This window comes from Planococcus citri, chromosome 1, assembly GCF_950023065.1.
Source record: "Planococcus citri chromosome 1, ihPlaCitr1.1, whole genome shotgun sequence".
NCBI classification, from domain to species: domain Eukaryota; kingdom Metazoa; phylum Arthropoda; class Insecta; order Hemiptera; family Pseudococcidae; genus Planococcus; species Planococcus citri.
Genome location: NC_088677.1, coordinates 38,522,910 through 38,540,745, shown reverse-complemented (window position 1 = coordinate 38,540,745; position 17,836 = coordinate 38,522,910). Strand labels below are relative to the sequence as shown.

Sequence of the window (17,836 nt, the reverse complement as noted above, 5' to 3'; positions counted from 1 at the left end):
ATATTAATACAGCAAAACGTTCGTTATTTTATCCTTTTTAAAATGGGTCTTTACCGAAAGCTCTACCTTCTACCGTTCAAAAATTCTTGAAGATCAGAGTTGCGGAAAATGTTCTACAATCAACACTAAGTGACTGATAACAGTGATAACACAATTTGAACACTTTCCGCAACTCTGATCTTCAAGAATTTTTGAACGGTAGAAGGTAGAGCTTTCGGTAAAGACCCATTTTAAAAAGGATAAAATAACGAACGTTTTGCTGTATTAATATTCCTATGTGTTCGTTGAAAATTTTGAGTAATTCTAGTTCAAAGTTCAATACTTACCATCCGCGGTTGGTTTTTGCATTGTTTTCGCAACTTTAAACTTCTACAACTTTTGAACGGTTGCATGTAGAGCTTTCGATAAACACTCATTTTAAAGACGAAGAAATTACGAACATTTTGCTACATTAAAATACCTGTGTGTTCACTGAAGATTTCGAGTATTTTTAGTTTAAAGTTGACACATATAGTATGAAAAAATCGGATAATATAAGTATTCAGAAAATCGTCAATTTTGCGCGAAATAACAAAAATTTAACATCAATCGATAGGAAATTTCATTGTCTTTAGCTGGAAACTACTTAAAAATTCACCCGAACCCGCGAACAATCGAAAAAATTGCATTTTTTACACGTAAGATTGTATGCGTACATACGTTCTAATGTTGTTTACATCCGTTGTGTCGAACCAAAATGGCGTATGCGTATACTTCCCTAATCTAGAACTTTAACTGAAGTGATAGTGAATAGTGAATTTAACCAATACCACCTATAGTAAAAGGCCTGAGCGCTGAATCGTTATCACCTTCTGACGTCACCACTAGTAGATGGCTCGATTGTGTTTACCATTTGAATTTTAACGTACATTTAATGGCGAGTTCGTGAAATAGAGTAAAACTTTCGTTAAAAACGTTATTAAAATGATGACATTTTAATTAATATTCGTTCTAAAATGTGGTGTAGGGATGAGATATTGTTGTTTTCAACTACTGGTGGTGTTGGATTACTTTATTTTTGTACAAAAGTGAATTTTTCGCGATCTGTTTGTGTTGTGACATTGTGTGATTCGGATGTGTAGATATCTTGTGAAGTGCATAAAAATGAAAACTGATGTGTATTAGTGCCTGTGTTTTACTGGAATAACATCGCAGTGAAATGAATAGTGAACCATATAATCTAAAATGCGTTTTAAATCTGCATTGTGAATACAACCATCCAACTACAATGGATGGATAAGGTTATCTAATCAAGAATCAAGAAACCATCAACATCTCAAACCAATTAGATGATTTTAGTGGGATTTTGACAAGATTCGACGATTATTTAATTATATTTCACCAGTGAGTGTTGTAATATCCGCCAAAAGGTATAATTTTGTCAAGTTTATGTATAACTTTCATCTTTAATGTTGAAAAACAGTGTTGTTTATAACCTAATTTCTTCATTTTTTTTCATTAAAATCATTCCTACATGATCATAAATTCATTATTCATGTAGATAAAATATGAAAAATAAAATTTTCGCAGGATTTAATTCGTTTGAGTGCATTTTTCATTCAATTCTATAGTGTATTATGATATGTTAGATACGTAAGTACTACCAAGTAGCGATGACGTCACAAAACAGCGCTCAGGCAATACCACCTATAGTAAAAGGCCTGAGCGCTGAATCGTTATCACCTTCTGACGTCACACCTTAAGGGGACTTGATTGTGTTTACCAGTTGAATTTTAACGTATGATTAAATGGCGAATTCGTGAAATTGAGTAAAACTTTCGTTGAAAAAGTTATTAAAATGATGACTAATTAATTAAATTCGTTCTAAAATGTGGTACAGTGATGAAATATTGTTGTTTTCATCTACTGGTGGTGTTGGATTATCATTTATTTTTGTACAAAAGTGAATTTTTCGCGATCTGTTTGTGTTGTGACTGTTGTGTGATTTGGATGTGTAGATATCTTGTGAAGTGAATAAAAATGAAAACTGATGTGTACTAGTGCCTGTGTTTTACTTGAATAACGTTGCAGTGAAATGAATAGTGCACCATAAAATCTTCAATGAGTTTTAAACCTGCATAGTGAATACAAGAATACAACCATCCAACTACAATGGATATCTGATCAAGAAACCATCAAAATCTCAAACCAATTTGCTGAAAGTGTTCGAATCATCAATTTTATCACTCAAGTTGGTCAGCAAAATCAGAGAAATTGTTTTTATCGATCATATCACTGCTGAAGAAACTAAACAGTTATCTGTCCTGTGGTTTTTTACCTGTAGTTGAAAATGGAAATGGAATACACACATTGGAATTAGAGTTGATATCATTTTAATTTAGTGGGATTTGGACAAATTCGACAATTATTCATTATATTTCACCAGTGAGTTTTGTAATATCTTCCAAAAGGTATAATTTTGTCATGTGTATGCATAACTTTCATCTTCAATGTTGTTGAAAAACAGTGTTGTTTATCACCTCATTTTTTCATTTTGTTCATTTAAATCATTCCTCAGTGATCTTAAATTGATTATTAAATATCAGAATGTGATTTAAAACGCAAAATAAAATGTTCTTGGGATTTATTTCGTTCTAGTGCATTAATATTGCATTCATTTCTATAGTGTTATCGGAGTATGTACTCCCCAATAGTGATGACGTCACAAAACAGCGCTCAGGCCTTTTACTATAGGTGGTATTGGCTCAGGCCTTTTACTATAGGTGGTATTGATTTAACCGTAACCTTAAACTTGACCCTAGAACTAGAAGTTAAACAAAAGCAACTTTTATGTTAACGGACATTAAATTTTAAATTCACTAATCAGTATATAAACCAGTCTTATTCTTAAGTTACGGGAATAATTTTACGGTTAAGTTCCGTATAGCCCATCCTTAAATAGAATCAAGAAAATAGTGGGAAAGAAAACGTTCTTTTTTTTATTGTATAAAATAAAAATGAGGGGCTTGGTACCTACCTACCTATCAAAGTTGGACAAACGTCACTTCCACAAAAATTGAGTAAGCTGTTATTGATATTTGATTCTCATTGGATTTTTATTTTTTAACGCTCTTTTCATTTTCCGAGGTCCGTTTAGGGTTTTTTAAATTTTACTTTCAAAATAGTTTATGAAATAAAAGGGTAAACAACGTGTTCAATTTCAAATCAAAGTTTTTGAGACACAAAACTTTGAATGCGTTTTTCAGTTTGCTCTTTCATTAACTATTCGAATTTTTGAAAGTAAAGGACCCAGGGCTGGTAAACGAATCAATCGTCGTAGTGTTCTGTTCTGTTCTTGAACAAAAACTTTTCGTAGTATTCTGTTCTGGTTTTTGTTCAAGTTAATTTGGATTTATTTGTTCTGTTCTGGTTTTGTTCAGGTTGATTTGGTTCTATTTTGTTCTGTTCTGTTCTCACTTTTGCAGTCATTGCTTTTTACTTTGAAAATTAGGCCTTTTACTGCCTTTGAAAGACAAAACAAAACTAAAAATGAAGTCTAAAACGTGAAAAATAGTGAATAATTTGAATAAAATTGAAAGATATTATTCTGTTCTGATTATGGTTTTTTCATTTTTGTTCAAAACGTTGAATCATTTTGATTTGAAAATTTTTGTGTTTATCGTTCTGTTCATAGTGTTCTGTTCTGTTCTGTTCACCAGCCCTGGGACAGGACCTCGAACCTCGGCAATGAAAAATTGAAAAAAGCGTTGAAAATCCTATCCTATACGAGTCAATACCTAATTTCAGCCACACTTTACAGTAGGGTAGAAAATTTCATCACTGCATAGTGCATATATATGTATGTACTTGATAAAAAACTTCAATTTAACTTCATGTAAGGAGGGAAAAAGACAAAAGTATACTCAATGTCCCCATGCAATTATAATTGAAACGTGAAACGTTGAAAATTGCGTTGTAACAAATGTTTTTAATTGAGGACAACGGGTACAGGGTGGACAGAAATATCGGGTACCCCTAAGAAAGTTTTTCATTAAAAATATAGGTTGGCAACGTGAAATAGATGCATATGATTGGTGAAATGTTATCTCTCCAGTCTAACAACCAACCATGTGCTACCATTATTATCATTCACTGTGACCAACCGAAGTATTTAGCAGAAAACTTTTTTAGGGGTACCCGATATTTCTGTCCACCCTGTATACTTACCTACCTATTTCTCAGCTTTCTCCAATGATTGAATGTGGAATTTTTGGATTATTCCCTCTTAGATCTTAGTGAATACCTAAATAAAAATTTTAGAATTAAAACGTTACGTTCTCAATTACCCACTGTCCCTCATTAGGCATTGACCTCATTCCTTTTTGCCTCTCAGGCTCGGACTTGACTCGACCCGGTTCAATTTTTACACGGTTAGGTACCTACTTATTACTATTCTTGATTCTTTTTTTTTTTTTTTTTTGCTTTTTCAGCTAGCTGTTTGACTAATGCTGATCATGTGATCATCAGTCATTCTCATCACTTCGCCAATTTCACCATCACCACACCACTGACCAGTTCAGCCCTTCAAGTCAAAAGCTCATCTCATCACGAATTACGAATTCACGATACTTATCGCTATCATTTTCAAATATCAATCTCAGTTTCACCTCTTACAACAACTTACAATAGATATGCATAATTTTATACAGTAGGTTAAACCTACGCTGACTACAAAAAGTAAAGTACTTGGTGGTTGGTGCCCAAATGAATCGAGGAACGTTTGTTTGTTCTTTTTTTAAATCAGATGTTCGCCTATTCAAATCATTTGAACACACTACTGATGCTTCTTTGAATTAAACCGAGAGGAAATTACGTTATTACTTCATTCTTCAGTATGATTTTTCTACAGAAAAAACATATAGGCCTACCTACCTATGTAGGTATGGTTATATTTTCGCGTGGCAAATGTCAGAAAATAGAAAAAAATGAATAGATCATATACTTACATAGAAAATCAAGCTTACAGAAAAAAATGTCCTCAGCACATTTGTATACAGTTTCAAAATTGAAAACGTGGAAGTAAAGTAATCAATTTCCTGGATTTAAAAATATCATTAGCAATAAGTATAAAGTGTATAAGTACCTATGTATAACTTGATGCGTATAGAATTATTTCTCTTTCTACCATCTACTTCTTGGACTCTTGGTTTAAAGATCTCTCATGGAAATTTCTTACAAGATGTGTAGTTGAAGATATTGAATCTTTAAAAGGGTACCCCCCGATAAGATAGGCAAAATGCCCTTAACCTCAGATTTCGATGAAACTCACAGGGTATGTTTAGTACCCCCAAAAAATAATTTTGGGCCCATAGCCCGCTCCCCACCCCACCCCCCTCAGCCAGGGGGGCCAAAAAACGCGTTTTTCAGGGGAAAAATTCTGTATCAGCGCGTAATTAAGATAAATTGATTCTGTAAACGAATATAGTTAGAAGATACATGGGCGTACCTCCCTGAATTTTTTCAGAATTTTTCATCACACGGGGAGAGAAGGGGGGACAAAAGAAAACTTTAAATCGACATTACTCCGGAACGAAAAAACATACCAAAACGATTTTTTCGTCAAATATGTATCTTTAGGTCTACTTTCTATAGAAGTCATCACCCGGCCATTTGGAGTGGTGGGTCAAGCTCAAAAGCTCAAAAAACTCTCAAAAAACCACGTTTTTTGCGTTTTTCTCCAAAAATATGGACAAATGGCGGAAATCTAAGAGAATCAAGTTGTTCAGCGTGAAATTTTACCTCAGAATTGTGTAATTGAAAATTCATTTACACAGCATGATCGTAAAACTACATGCGCAGAAGTATTTGTGCTTACATCAAGATAGCTGAAAGGGTATTCCTGGGTAAAATAGGTGAAATGTCCCTGTCCTCGGATTTCTGAAATTTTGATGAAACATAGTTGGGTACCATTAAAAAAATGTCGGAGGCAAAAAATCCCCCCCCCCAACCTCCCCTTGCTCATAATAGCGAAAAAAGGGCCTTTTTCGGGGAGAAAAATCCATGCTTCAACGAGTTTTGACAAAAAAATCTGTATTTACTCAAAATATATGGAGAAGACAGTATAATAAAAGTACCTACATAGGTATTTGAGATTCTGCGCCAATCGATGCTATTGCCATCAAAATCCAAGGCCACTTTTGGGGTTCTACTGAGAAAATTGAAAAGTAAATCTTTTTTTTTTTGGAGAGGGGGTATTAGTAGTTGGTGTTTTGAAAATATTTTCTTCGCAAAAGTTTCGCTATAATGACGAAAAAATATTGAAAGATAATATATTTCTGAAACTGAGGAAATATTTTGGAACGCAGTGATGACAATATTTTAGGTTTCAAAAAATTGATAAAGATTGGCAAAAATTCCTAAATTTTTGTTGATTTTTCAAAATTGACAAAAACAATTAAAAATAATAGCATAGAATGGACGCAGAATCTAAGATATATTCATTTAGGACTGGGTCGATCGTCATTTTTCTCAAAACAAATTGGGTACAGGGGCTACAGTGAAAAAACCGTGTTTTTTTGAAAATACTCCCACTTTAAGGGCACATGTTTTCCCTTTAGGGGCGCTTCTGGAGCCAGCATTTTTCTGTACAACTTTCAACTCAAAATGACAGTTTTTGCTAAAATTGGTAAAAATCCAGTTTTTTTTCTTTTTTTGGTGATTTACCCAATCTACTACATAGTACGTAGGTAGGTAATACCTATGTTTTCAATGTACTTGGTAACTCACATAAAAATTTAATCATCGACACCAAAAAGAAACCTTTCTGCATAGTTTTGAGTTAGATACCATGTACTTGAAAAGTAGGCTACTTGTAATTCAAGAAAACCTTGATTAAGAAGTTGCATGGCGTAAATAGCGCTATAATGAAGCATTTTTCACAAAAACTCTAATTTTTGGGCAACCCCTCTCCCCAATGTGGTCGTTGGGAGGGTCCAACTGCAAATCAAACTTCATATTCATGTTCAGCGAGTTCGGTTCGTATGATAATGATACCCATATTGTCTGTCTACTTTCGCCCTAAAATTTGGAGAGGGGGTGCCTATGGCCAAAAAATTGGAGTTTAAGGGTATACTCTGCGGAGAGCATTCTAATTTGACAACCGGTCGAAATATGAAACCGATTTGTTCGTTATTTTCATCATTCGTTCGTAAGACTGCATGTAATCGATTGAACGAATTTAGTCGTGCTTATGTCCCGCGACCCGCTCCCATCTAAACTTCAGACGGGGATTTCTCCGTGAATTTTCAGAATTCTTCCAATTTTTTTTCACCAATACTGATTCATCTATGAAATCGAGGGTATGTAGCCATATTTTCTAATTTTGCTTTTACAACAGGGATGTGTGCGTCTAAAGTACCTCCATCCAATTCCCTATTATAGCCATCAAATGTCCTGAATCAAAAATATCTCGACATACCCTCGCTTTTGAAAGCAAACCCTAGAAAAATCCGTTCTATAGTTTTGGCACAATCCCCGCCCAAAGTTGACCATTTTTCATCAAAAAATTAGAATAGCCTTAAAGAAGTTAGTTGGTTTTCTTATTGTTTTTGGAGGCCAGCATCCAAAATTATGGATCGCTTTTTTTGGTGGTGCTGTGACAAAAAAACACAATTTTGAGTGTTTTTTGAGTTTTTGAAGATGGCCTACGTGGAGGGAAAATTTGAAAAAAAAATACCAATTATAGTGCTCATGCAGATACATTTTTGAAAAAAAAATTTCATGTACTTAAATTAGGTTCGGAGATACGGCGGTTTCAAATTTTCTTTTGTCAATATATCTCCCCTGGGGGGCCACAATTTTTGAAGAAAATTCAAGTTGCTAGAATCATATCTCCTTCTATAGACACTGGAACTACAAGATGAACAACTGGTGGGCACAGACGTTAGGGGATCCGGTAAAAAGTTATTTCATTCCCCTTACCGCGCCAACACCCGCGTCGTCCATTAGGGAAACGACGATCAGCGCCTCTAGTGAGTAAACCACTGAAACTATCACTTCCCCTAGCCGCGCCAACACCCGCGTCGTCTAGTAGCCGCCAGTTGGAAAACGACGATCAGCGCTTCTACAGGTACCGTTTGGAAAAACTTTTCACGAAATTTTACGTGATTCCCCTTACCGCTGTGACCTGCAGTTGTTCATCTTGTAGTTCCAGTGTCTATATCTCCTTCAAGTATTTTGAGTGAATACAGATTTTTTTGTCAAAACTCGTTGAAGCATGGATTTTTTCTCCCCGAAAAAGGCCCTTTTTTCGCTATTATGAGCAAGGGGAGGTTGGGGGGGGGATTTTTTGCCTCCGACATTTTTTTTAATGGTACCCAACTATGTTTCATCAAAATTTCAGAAATCCGAGGACAGGGACATTTCACCTATTTTACCCAGGAATACCCTTTCAGCTATCTTGATGTAAGCACAAATACTTCTGCGCATGTAGTTTTACGATCATGCTGTGTAAATGAATTTTCAATTACACAATTCTGAGGTAAAATTTCACGCTGAACAACTTGATTCTCTTAGATTTCCGCCATTTGTCCATATTTTTGGAGAAAAACGCAAAAAACGTGGTTTTTTGAGAGTTTTTTGAGCTTTTGAGCTTGACCCACCACTCCAAATGGCCGGGTGATGACTTCTATAGAAAGTAGACCTAAAGATACATATTTGACGAAAAAATCGTTTTGGTATGTTTTTTCGTTCCGGAGTAATGTCGATTTAAAGTTTTCTTTTGTCCCCCCTTCTCTCCCCGTGTGATGAAAAATTCTGAAAAAATTCAGGGAGGTACGCCCATGTATCTTCTAACTATATTCGTTTACAGAATCAATTTATCTTAATTACGCGCTGATACAGAATTTTTCCCCTGAAAAACGCGTTTTTTGGCCCCCCTGGCTGAAGGGGGTGGGGTGGGGAGCGGGCTATGGGCCCAAAATTATTTTTTGGGGGTACTAAACATACCCTGTGAGTTTCATCGAAATCTGAGGTTAAGGGCATTTTGCATATCTTATCGGGGGGTACCCTTTGCTTGACTTTTTTTTCAAAGAAGAAACTATGTTTGTATGGAAGCTTACGGAGGAAGTTTTCGTTCGCGCTGCTCTGAGGCATGGCCACCGAAGGTTTGGGTACAAAACTGAATTCGTATGAATAAAATAATACATATATTTTTTTTATCAAATTCCCGTTTCAGATAATTATTTCCTGTAATAACGATCATAAGTTTCTGCAACAAGTAGATAGATACTACGTACATACTAGGTAGGTACAGGTAGTTATAGCATAAATTATTTTTGAACAAAAATCAAAATGGTACATTTTATGTGGTATAATGTACATCAATTTTAAGAATTTATTTGAATGTACTTAGTTACTCTTGTTCTACTTGAATCTGAAAAAAAAATTCAAATTGCATGTTGGATGAATAATGAAAATATTGAACACAGAAATTTGTTTGACTAGTGACTACCACCTATCGCTTTTGCAAACCCCCCAGCTCATCAGAAGATCAAAATTTTCTAACCTATTTAGGAATTCAAGTTTTTTCTTCGCCATAATTATTCAAGACCTCTTACGTCTTGAAAACACAAAAAAAAATCAATAATCTATGTTAGCTGGAATAAAAAAAAAAAAAAAAAAACTTGAATAGAAATTTGTACATATAAATATCGTTCAAGAATTTGAAAATTTTAATTTTTTTTCAAAATGTTACTCTAAATGCCTACTTACCTACCTAGTTGAGAGTACAAAAGAAGGAGGAGAAATAGGCGGGAATCAATGTTCTCTTTGAATCGCGGCAGTCTTTTTCATTCAGAAGGTTAGAAAAGCAAACAGCAGCACAGTTGTATTACCCTATTGATAGCATGTGTATTCAATGTGTAAAATTCATCATACAATTTTTAATTTATTGTTTCAATTGATGATCCAGAGGTGAAATTTTTCATCAAGTAATGATGTTTTTTCGGGATACTTGAATTTAGAAATGTAAAAATAATTTCGCATTTTGAACTTTGAAAAAAAAAAAAAATGAAAATGAAAATACTCTGGCTCATCATTCTAATAGTCTTTTCACCACTTTCTACTTCCAAAACAACCGAAATATTTCATCAGATAAATGTATCTGCAGTGTCAACTACATCTATCGCAACGATATCGTAAGTATAACTTATTAATTACCTATGCTTCGAATAAAATATTCAATCGCAGCTTTGATACAATTTCAATTTTTTTGGGGTTTATTTTATTCTTATTTATTTTTCATAATTCAACATTGTGTAATCTCTCTCGCGTAGGTATAGTGATTAAGCTTACACACTGTCTAAAAATTTAAATAAACATAACTACCTACATTGAATTGTTGTAGAACACAAAGTAAAAAATTCTGCTCGTAGTTGATCTAAAATAAAAGATACCTACCGGTCGATCCAATTTTACTAGCTTTTATTTCTAAATTACGTACCTACCTGTACCTACGTCAATAAGTACTCATGTAAAATACATATTTATAAATCAGCTTGATAACTGCTTCACATAAGCTATTAGTTACAAATACATATAATTTTCATTTGACTATTTTGCAAGAATAAAAAGAAAGAAAAGTATCACAGAAAAGTAAAGAATAAACACGAAATCATATCAAATAGGTAGGTATAGGTACCTATTCTATTTGATCGGCGAGTATTAGTGAAGTGAAAATCTATGGATACCTATTGCCTACTACCCAAGCTATCACCTAATCGAAAACTTTACAAATTTTTCAATGTTCACTCATCTTTGCAGTACCTCTAATACCTAGTACCTACCTACCTATAATTATTATTCAAATGAAAGTACATAATAAAAAAAAGATCAAGTATATGCATTTCGAATGTTGTTTTAATCAGCCACGGTTGTTCATGTGCATGAACTTGCAATCTGAATTCATCCCTTCGAATCTAAATCGTTATTATACGTACATACATACATACGTACGTGCATCGATCCTCGATCTGGTTTGAATGAATTCTAATTTAAAACACAGCAGGCTAATAATTCAATGTTGCAACTCGTACAGCTGCTACGGCTATTTATCATGGCCACTATCACTTTTTTAAAGCTTGTTTGACACTTGAAGGGTCTTCAACATGGCTAATACGAGCTTTAGGGCAGATATGTCTGTAATATGTATAGCTGCATGTTTAATGCAGCAACCGATAAACCCCCTTGAAAAAATAGTCGATGCATTTTGCAGGCGAAATGAAGTATTAGATACCTAGTAGATACTTACATACATACATTCGAGGGCCAATTGAACGTTGAGTACCAATCATTGAAATTGCTTACCTACTCGTACGTAAAATTAAAAATGTTGAAAAAAATAAATTGGTAAAATAGTTGACCAGGTTTTGAAAAATTCATAAAAAGTGAAAAAACTGCAGATTTTTCAAAGCTAATTTTTGATACTGACATGGCTCGACCAGTTATTAATAACTTCTTTTGAATTTTAAATTTTATGGCTTCAAAAAATTGAACATTTTGAATCGTACCTCTATCATTAATTACCTAGGTTCATTACCAGAAGGAGGCTACTCTCTAAATTTGAAGCAGTGAAAATTCACTGCTTAGCAGTCACGACATTTTGCCTTTTTAAAAGCAGTGGTTTTTCACTGCAAAACAGTAAAAAAATACTGAATCGGTCAGTGACTGACCAATTCAGTAATTTTTCACTGTTTTGCAGTAAAAAAAACTACTGCTTTAAAAAGGCAAAATGTCGTGACTGCTAAGCAGTGAAATTTGACTGCTTTAAATTTAGAGAGTATAGTTCATATATGCTAATTTAATTTCACTTAATTTTGTGATGCCCCACCCATCACCAAAACAAAAACAAAAAACAAACGATATGAACAAACAAACTGCCTACCTAGTACCTTATTTACCAGCTTGTTCAATTGATTTTCACCTTCAGTACCCACACCGAATTTACCTACTCACGTTTTAAAATCATTGAAAAATATGATGATAGGTAACTGGGTACCTGGTACACCGTTTTCTTAGATCAGATAACAATAAAAAAGACGAAAATCCAGCAACTCGAAACGGTGGTAAATAAATCATAGGAGAAAACTGGGATTAAAATGAATGGGTATTTGGTACCTATCTAAATAAGTTTTAGAAGACTGCTGCACTGAACGGTATAAGCTCAGATTGCACGAATTTTTGGAAATTCTTTCCGCGCATTGCTTCGTTAAAGCAGCAAAAATTCAAGTTAAAACCGGCCATAAATTTACTTTTCGTGGCGATAATTCATTTTCTAGGTTTTCACCACTTTTCCCATTACAAGAACGGAGTAACCCTCCACTAACCGAGCTTTAATAATAGCGGCTACGATGTTGCAACGAGCTGACTCGTAGTTTTCGAATATATCATTTAAACGAGTCGTATTAACTTTTAAGTTCTCGCCCCTTTTAAAAGTATTATTTTTGTCATTTAATAATGTGCAAAAATAAATGCGAGGGTGTAACGTGTTTGCTGCATTGCATAATTCTCTCGGTGTGAGTGGTATGCATGAAAAATGTTTGCACTTTTTGGTGCGATGATCAACTTAATCATAAATTCTTCTCATACTTTGGGATTTATTAATTCGAATGAATCATTCTATACCTACTTGCTGTATACCTAGCTAGGCAAAACAGAGTGAGTCTTCTTTCAACAAAAATTCCTAGAATGATATCATATCTTGAGCAAATCGAGTAGTTAGTACTTACTACCTACCTATAAGGTACAGGTCCAGGTACCTATATTTAAAGAAATATAATATTGATAGGCCTATCTATGCAAATATGTACATGCATAAAAAACACTTTTTTCCACAGGTACCCACGAGTAAATAGTTACATAATTATTCTTACTTAAGTTACAGACACTCGAGACATATTGCTGTTTTCCATGTTCATGAAATTAATGTTTCAGGACAACAAATACCATTCTTGAAAAGTCTACAAGTCCTACTACACCATCATCTGACGTATCTATAGTCTGTAATAAATTGAAAGGATTATCATCTGGACAACTAAAACATTGCCATCTTTATGAAGACCACATGGATTTTGTCAATAAAAGCATAAGAAATAGTTTGAAGGAATGTCAATGGCAGTTTCGTTATCAGAAATGGAATTGCTCCATAATTTCTCAAAAACCAACTTTTTTTGGTCCTGTTTTAAAATTTGGTTGGTACAATAATATAACTTATGAATCTCAATATTTCAATCGATACTCAAATTCATACTTATACTCGTAACTTACAAAGGTAACAAAGAAGCGGCATTTCTTCAAGCTGTTACGACTGCAAGCGTAATGCACGGTATCGCTCGAACATGTCGCGACGGGCAATTAACACGTTGCGGGTGTTCTACACTAACAAGGCCCGCTGATCTGTCAAAAGAGTGGATTTGGAAAGGATGCGGAGATAATTTAGAATACGGATATAAGTACGCCAAATACTTAATAATTATTTTACCCCTTTTCTCATTTGAATTGTCCTCAATTTTTTTTTTTTTGCATTCAAGATTTACAAGAAATTTTATCGATATAAAAGAAAAGGAAATAATGCACCGAAGAAAAGCCGAAGGCAAGGAGAATGGAAAATCGTTGATGATGTTACACAACTATGAAGCTGGAAGGAGGGTACACAACATTTTTGTATTTCATTTTATAGAAGTATATAGTATGACTAGGTACTTGTATTTTGATTATTCGTCGAAATTTATAAAAATCGATTCGCAGGCTGTTCTGAAAATGACTCGAATAAGTTGCAAATGCCATGGAGTATCCGGATCTTGTACTCTGATTACATGTTGGCATCAATTGCCGCAGTTTCGTGAAATAGGTAAGCGAACCGAAATCATAGTTTGAATTTTTAAAGACTGACATTCTTCTCAAATTCATCATTTGACATAACTATTTTTTCAGGAGATTACATTAAAAAGAAATACGACGAAGCAATCAGAGTAAAAGTGAACAAAAAGGGCCGTTTACAAATCAAAGATTCGAGTAGTCGTAAACCTACGGTTACAGATTTGTTATACATTCATCAGTCACCAAATTATTGCAAAAAAAATATCAGTTTCGATAGTTTAGGTAATTTTTATAATTTAAGTAAGTATATTAAGCCATAGCTAAAATTCCATCATAACTTTTTTTTGACTACAGGAACTGAAAACAGAGAATGTAATAAGAATTCAAAAATGCAAGAAAGTTGTGATGCACTATGTTGTGGACGTGGTTACAGCATCAAGAAAGTAATACTAAAAGAAAAATGCAATTGTACATTTCATTGGTGCTGCTATGTAAAATGTGACTCTTGTGAACAAGTTAAGGAAATTTACACCTGTAATTGATCTCTTCCTATCAAGCAATATTTGTAAAGACTATATTACATTTTATTCTTGCGAAAAACGAGTGAACAAGCAATAACGCTAAAAATAAAAAAAAAATGCATAGGTACTCATACTCAATACTAGAAACAGAATAAACGATTTCATTGTAAAATGAGAAGATAGTAATAAATTACAGCGAAACGAAATATGTACTTCATTAGGCAAGCTTCCATTATTTTTGCGTAGGTAATTACTCAACAATACTCGAATTGATATTTTTGAGATATTGATTAAAATCGAAAAAATTTCTTACCTTATTTGTCACACATGAACAAAAACAAAATGAAAGTATTCCTTTAAAATTGTAAATAAATAAATGAATAAAATACAGCATTAATACGATAGAGGTGCATAAATAACTGTTTATTTTCAACTTCTGTACCAAAGAATACCGCGATAAAAACCGAAAAAGATCGAGTAGCGTTAAAAAAAAATAACGCTCATCTGGAAATGCTAATTTTTTGGATTCATGTATTTTATTTTAAACCACCGATTTTCTGTATTCTGATTCTTAGATACATACATACTTTCATTTTTGAATATAAATACAAACAAAATTCAAAAAAAATTTCAGCCGCGAATTGTATTTCAAATGTTTTGCAATAAAATTGCAACGTCTGGCTTCAAATACGATAAAACTGGTTCTTCAGAAGAAGAAAAATTATCCGAATGAAAAAGTAAAACCGCAGCAGGAACTAAACGTAATTCTAGTAAAGTCTTGTCAAAATCTTCTTCAACAAAATTTTTGCCAACATCGGCGATCACCAAGGAAAACTCGCAATCCCGTGATAAATTTTCCTCCACAAATTTATTGACCTCTTCAAATTTTTCGTGAACTGAAAATGTGCCCTGCAAGAAGCAATATCAGAGAATGTCTATTAAAAGAACCGCATTAAAAACATTCATGACAACACAACAAGCAACAAAAAGTATTGAATTGTTGGACAAGTACAAATGCATAAGTTACACAATTCCACACACCAATGCTCGCAAACGTAATACATAATTAAATTATAACATTTACATGGTGAATAAACTCCATATACACAGTAGATAATTAAATTCTAGACGTGATTCAACTAATTTACCTGTAATAATATGCCATCGGGAAAACGAATTCTTATCAAAGCGTACCTATACTTCTTCATTTCTTTTTGTTCGTGTTTTTCACGCATAGCTTTGGTACGTAAAATCAGCATGCTATCTACAGATTCGCTCCTAAACAGCAAAACATTTATCTAACGGCTGTTCAAATTATAAAACACTCATTTTATAAAATTATTTTTTCTAACCGAGCCTGCTGTTCTTTTTTTAATTCTTCTGGAGTATAGCGAAAAAAATCATCGGGTAACTTAGTTTGGCGTTCTGCTTGTGATGGGAGTAATATTCGTACGTTTCTATCCAATTCTAACGTGAATGTTTCGGCAGTATTTAGAGCATCCATTAAACTCTGCAATAGTTTTTGGATATCATATACTAGAAATTTGTTTCAAAAGTAATTTTTAAAAAACTATTATTATACATAATAATGTAGGTACCTCTAACATATCTATATCGGCAGATTTTTCAGCAGGCATGACCAGAAATTCTTCCAGTTCATCGTTCACTGTCAACGATTCTTTGACAAAACCAGCAGCTTCTAAGAATTCCATAGCACCTTCCATTCCTGCCACTTTATCTTGAAATACTTTGTTTGACAATCGTATTTTACGAAACTTTTCTTCGACTGGATTGCTGACTATATTTCTCAAATATTTATTCAACGTATCGACGCACATAGCAATCTAACCAGCGAAACATTGTTGGAAAGTAAGACGAGGACATAATACGAAAACACTATTTTTTATAAATAATCGGAATTGGATAAATTCAACGAATAGAATTACCTTATCTGGGTTTTTATTACAATTACGAATTATTACACAAGCTATTAACCCTTTTTCAGTTTCCAATTGCTCGTATAAATAAGTTTTTATCTTGGTTTTCCACTCCGTTTTCGATAGGATTTCTTCGCCTAAAAATTTATACATGAAGAATCAACAAACAATTTAAAAAGATAACCGAAGAAAGAGAATACAGACTGATTAAAGGACATCTGAAGTAAACACCACTAGCTGCAAAATGACTTAAATCTTCTTCTTCACTTTTCGTAGGAACATTGGACGTTTTATCACCCGAATTACTCGCCGTCGCTTCAGACGACCTAATTTCTTTCGCTACCTCGCTCTTCGCCTTACTGTATAAAGATGATTTGTTACTGTAAAAAATACGATAGGTATAAATCTTTTCAAAATCCAAATATTACGGCAAAAACGCATTTTCATAAACTTACAATCCTGCAGGACCAGAAGTATTCTGGATTCGAGCTAATGCGGCAGCCGCAGCTTGTTTAGCTTCAGCTGTTGGTTCTACTCGAGAAAACGACGGCTCTTCAGCACGCGGAGAAGGTTTTTTGGTTTCTTCATTCAATCGTTGACCCGGTCCAGCCTTTTTAAATTTAAGGTCTACTTTTGTTTTCTTGAAAAATTTTTTGATATTTTCTGCCATAGTTCTATACTCTGGGGGAATGTCCTCTCGGCAATTTCAACTGAGAAACGCTTTTCTTCAATTCTTCAATTATGCAAGATGACGCTGAAACAATTTTACGTTATCAAAACGAGGTCGTAAAAAATGTGTATTGGTGCTAAATAAATGAAATATTGCAAGATTTTACCTGGTTTGATGAATCTTTCATGTATTCTATCTTTATAGATATTCCATAGTAGGAAAATTAAAGTGATGTTAAATAGTAAAATACCTACAAATATTTTCAAAATCTTCAACTGAAATTCATCAAAATCGGAGATGACAAATGAAGTATGAACTGAGAAATATGAAATAACAGATTTTAGTTCTTTTATGGAAATTTCATAAACTGACAGAAGTAAAATATTATAGTAATTATAAATTCGTTCAAGAAAACTAGTTTCCGCAATATTGTCACCAATCACGTCAGCATCGAACATCACACGAAAATTGACGATAAATTCAATGAAAAGAATCAACGCCTTCAATCTAATAGAACAAGAAGGTATAGTTCGATTACACAATCATTTGTCGCACTATTTCAAAATTCATGGAAGAACTGAATCACCATCGGAATAACATTTCATACGTATCACAGTTCGCCTCTCAACTTATCACTATTATCACTCAACCTCTGCAACAAATGAACAAAAATCAAAATGTCAAATGGGCAACATTGAATACGTAAAGCTCTTTTTCAATGTTACCAACATTATACAAAAATGTCATGATTTGATGGCAATGCATTATTTTCCCGTATTTTCCAAGGAGGTTTTCCCTCAGCCTCAGGGACCAGAGTTAGGGTTTTCCACTACTTTCCATGTCAAATTGGAACT

The 17,836-nt window shown here is 33.7% G+C and overlaps 2 protein-coding genes across 2 annotated transcripts; one reads left to right on the top strand and one right to left on the bottom strand.

Moving 5' to 3' along the window:
- Positions 1–9,437: 9,437 nt before the first annotated feature.
- On the top strand, positions 9,438–14,581 carry LOC135831804 (protein Wnt-5b-like). Its single transcript, XM_065344586.1, has 7 exons — positions 9,438–10,175; positions 12,970–13,226; positions 13,307–13,487; positions 13,566–13,683; positions 13,783–13,885; positions 13,969–14,136; positions 14,209–14,581. Exons 1-7 carry the CDS (start codon positions 10,048–10,050, stop codon positions 14,394–14,396), a joined length of 1,143 nt encoding a protein of 380 aa, XP_065200658.1. The 5' UTR covers positions 9,438–10,047; the 3' UTR covers positions 14,397–14,581.
- Positions 14,582–14,772: 191 nt separating this feature from the next.
- On the bottom strand, positions 14,773–17,290 carry Gint3 (GDI interacting protein 3). Its single transcript, XM_065344585.1, has 8 exons — positions 17,149–17,290; positions 16,768–17,066; positions 16,517–16,692; positions 16,322–16,449; positions 15,974–16,219; positions 15,728–15,885; positions 15,524–15,653; positions 14,773–15,284 (listed from the first exon to the last, which is right to left on the bottom strand). The coding sequence occupies exons 2-8, from the start codon at positions 16,980–16,982 to the stop codon at positions 15,024–15,026; spliced, it is 1,314 nt and encodes a 437-aa protein (XP_065200657.1). The 5' UTR covers positions 16,983–17,066; positions 17,149–17,290; the 3' UTR covers positions 14,773–15,023.
- Positions 17,291–17,836: the final 546 nt, after the last annotated feature.

Coding starts and splice junctions, on each gene's coding strand:
- LOC135831804 (XM_065344586.1), top strand. CDS start 10,048: ATGAAAATGAAAATACTCTGGCTCATCATTCTAATAGTCTTTTCACCA. Junction 13,886..13,968: donor GCCGCAGTTTCGTGAAATAG/GTAAGCGAACCG, acceptor CTATTTTTTCAG/GAGATTACATTAAAAAGAAA. Junction 14,137..14,208: donor TATCAGTTTCGATAGTTTAG/GTAATTTTTATA, acceptor TTTTGACTACAG/GAACTGAAAACAGAGAATGT.
- Gint3 (XM_065344585.1), bottom strand. CDS start 16,982: ATGGCAGAAAATATCAAAAAATTTTTCAAGAAAACAAAAGTAGACCTT. Junction 16,693..16,767: donor ACTTCTGGTCCTGCAGGATT/GTAAGTTTATGA, acceptor TATTTTTTACAG/TAACAAATCATCTTTATACA. Junction 16,450..16,516: donor CTTCAGATGTCCTTTAATCA/GTCTGTATTCTC, acceptor ATAAATTTTTAG/GCGAAGAAATCCTATCGAAA.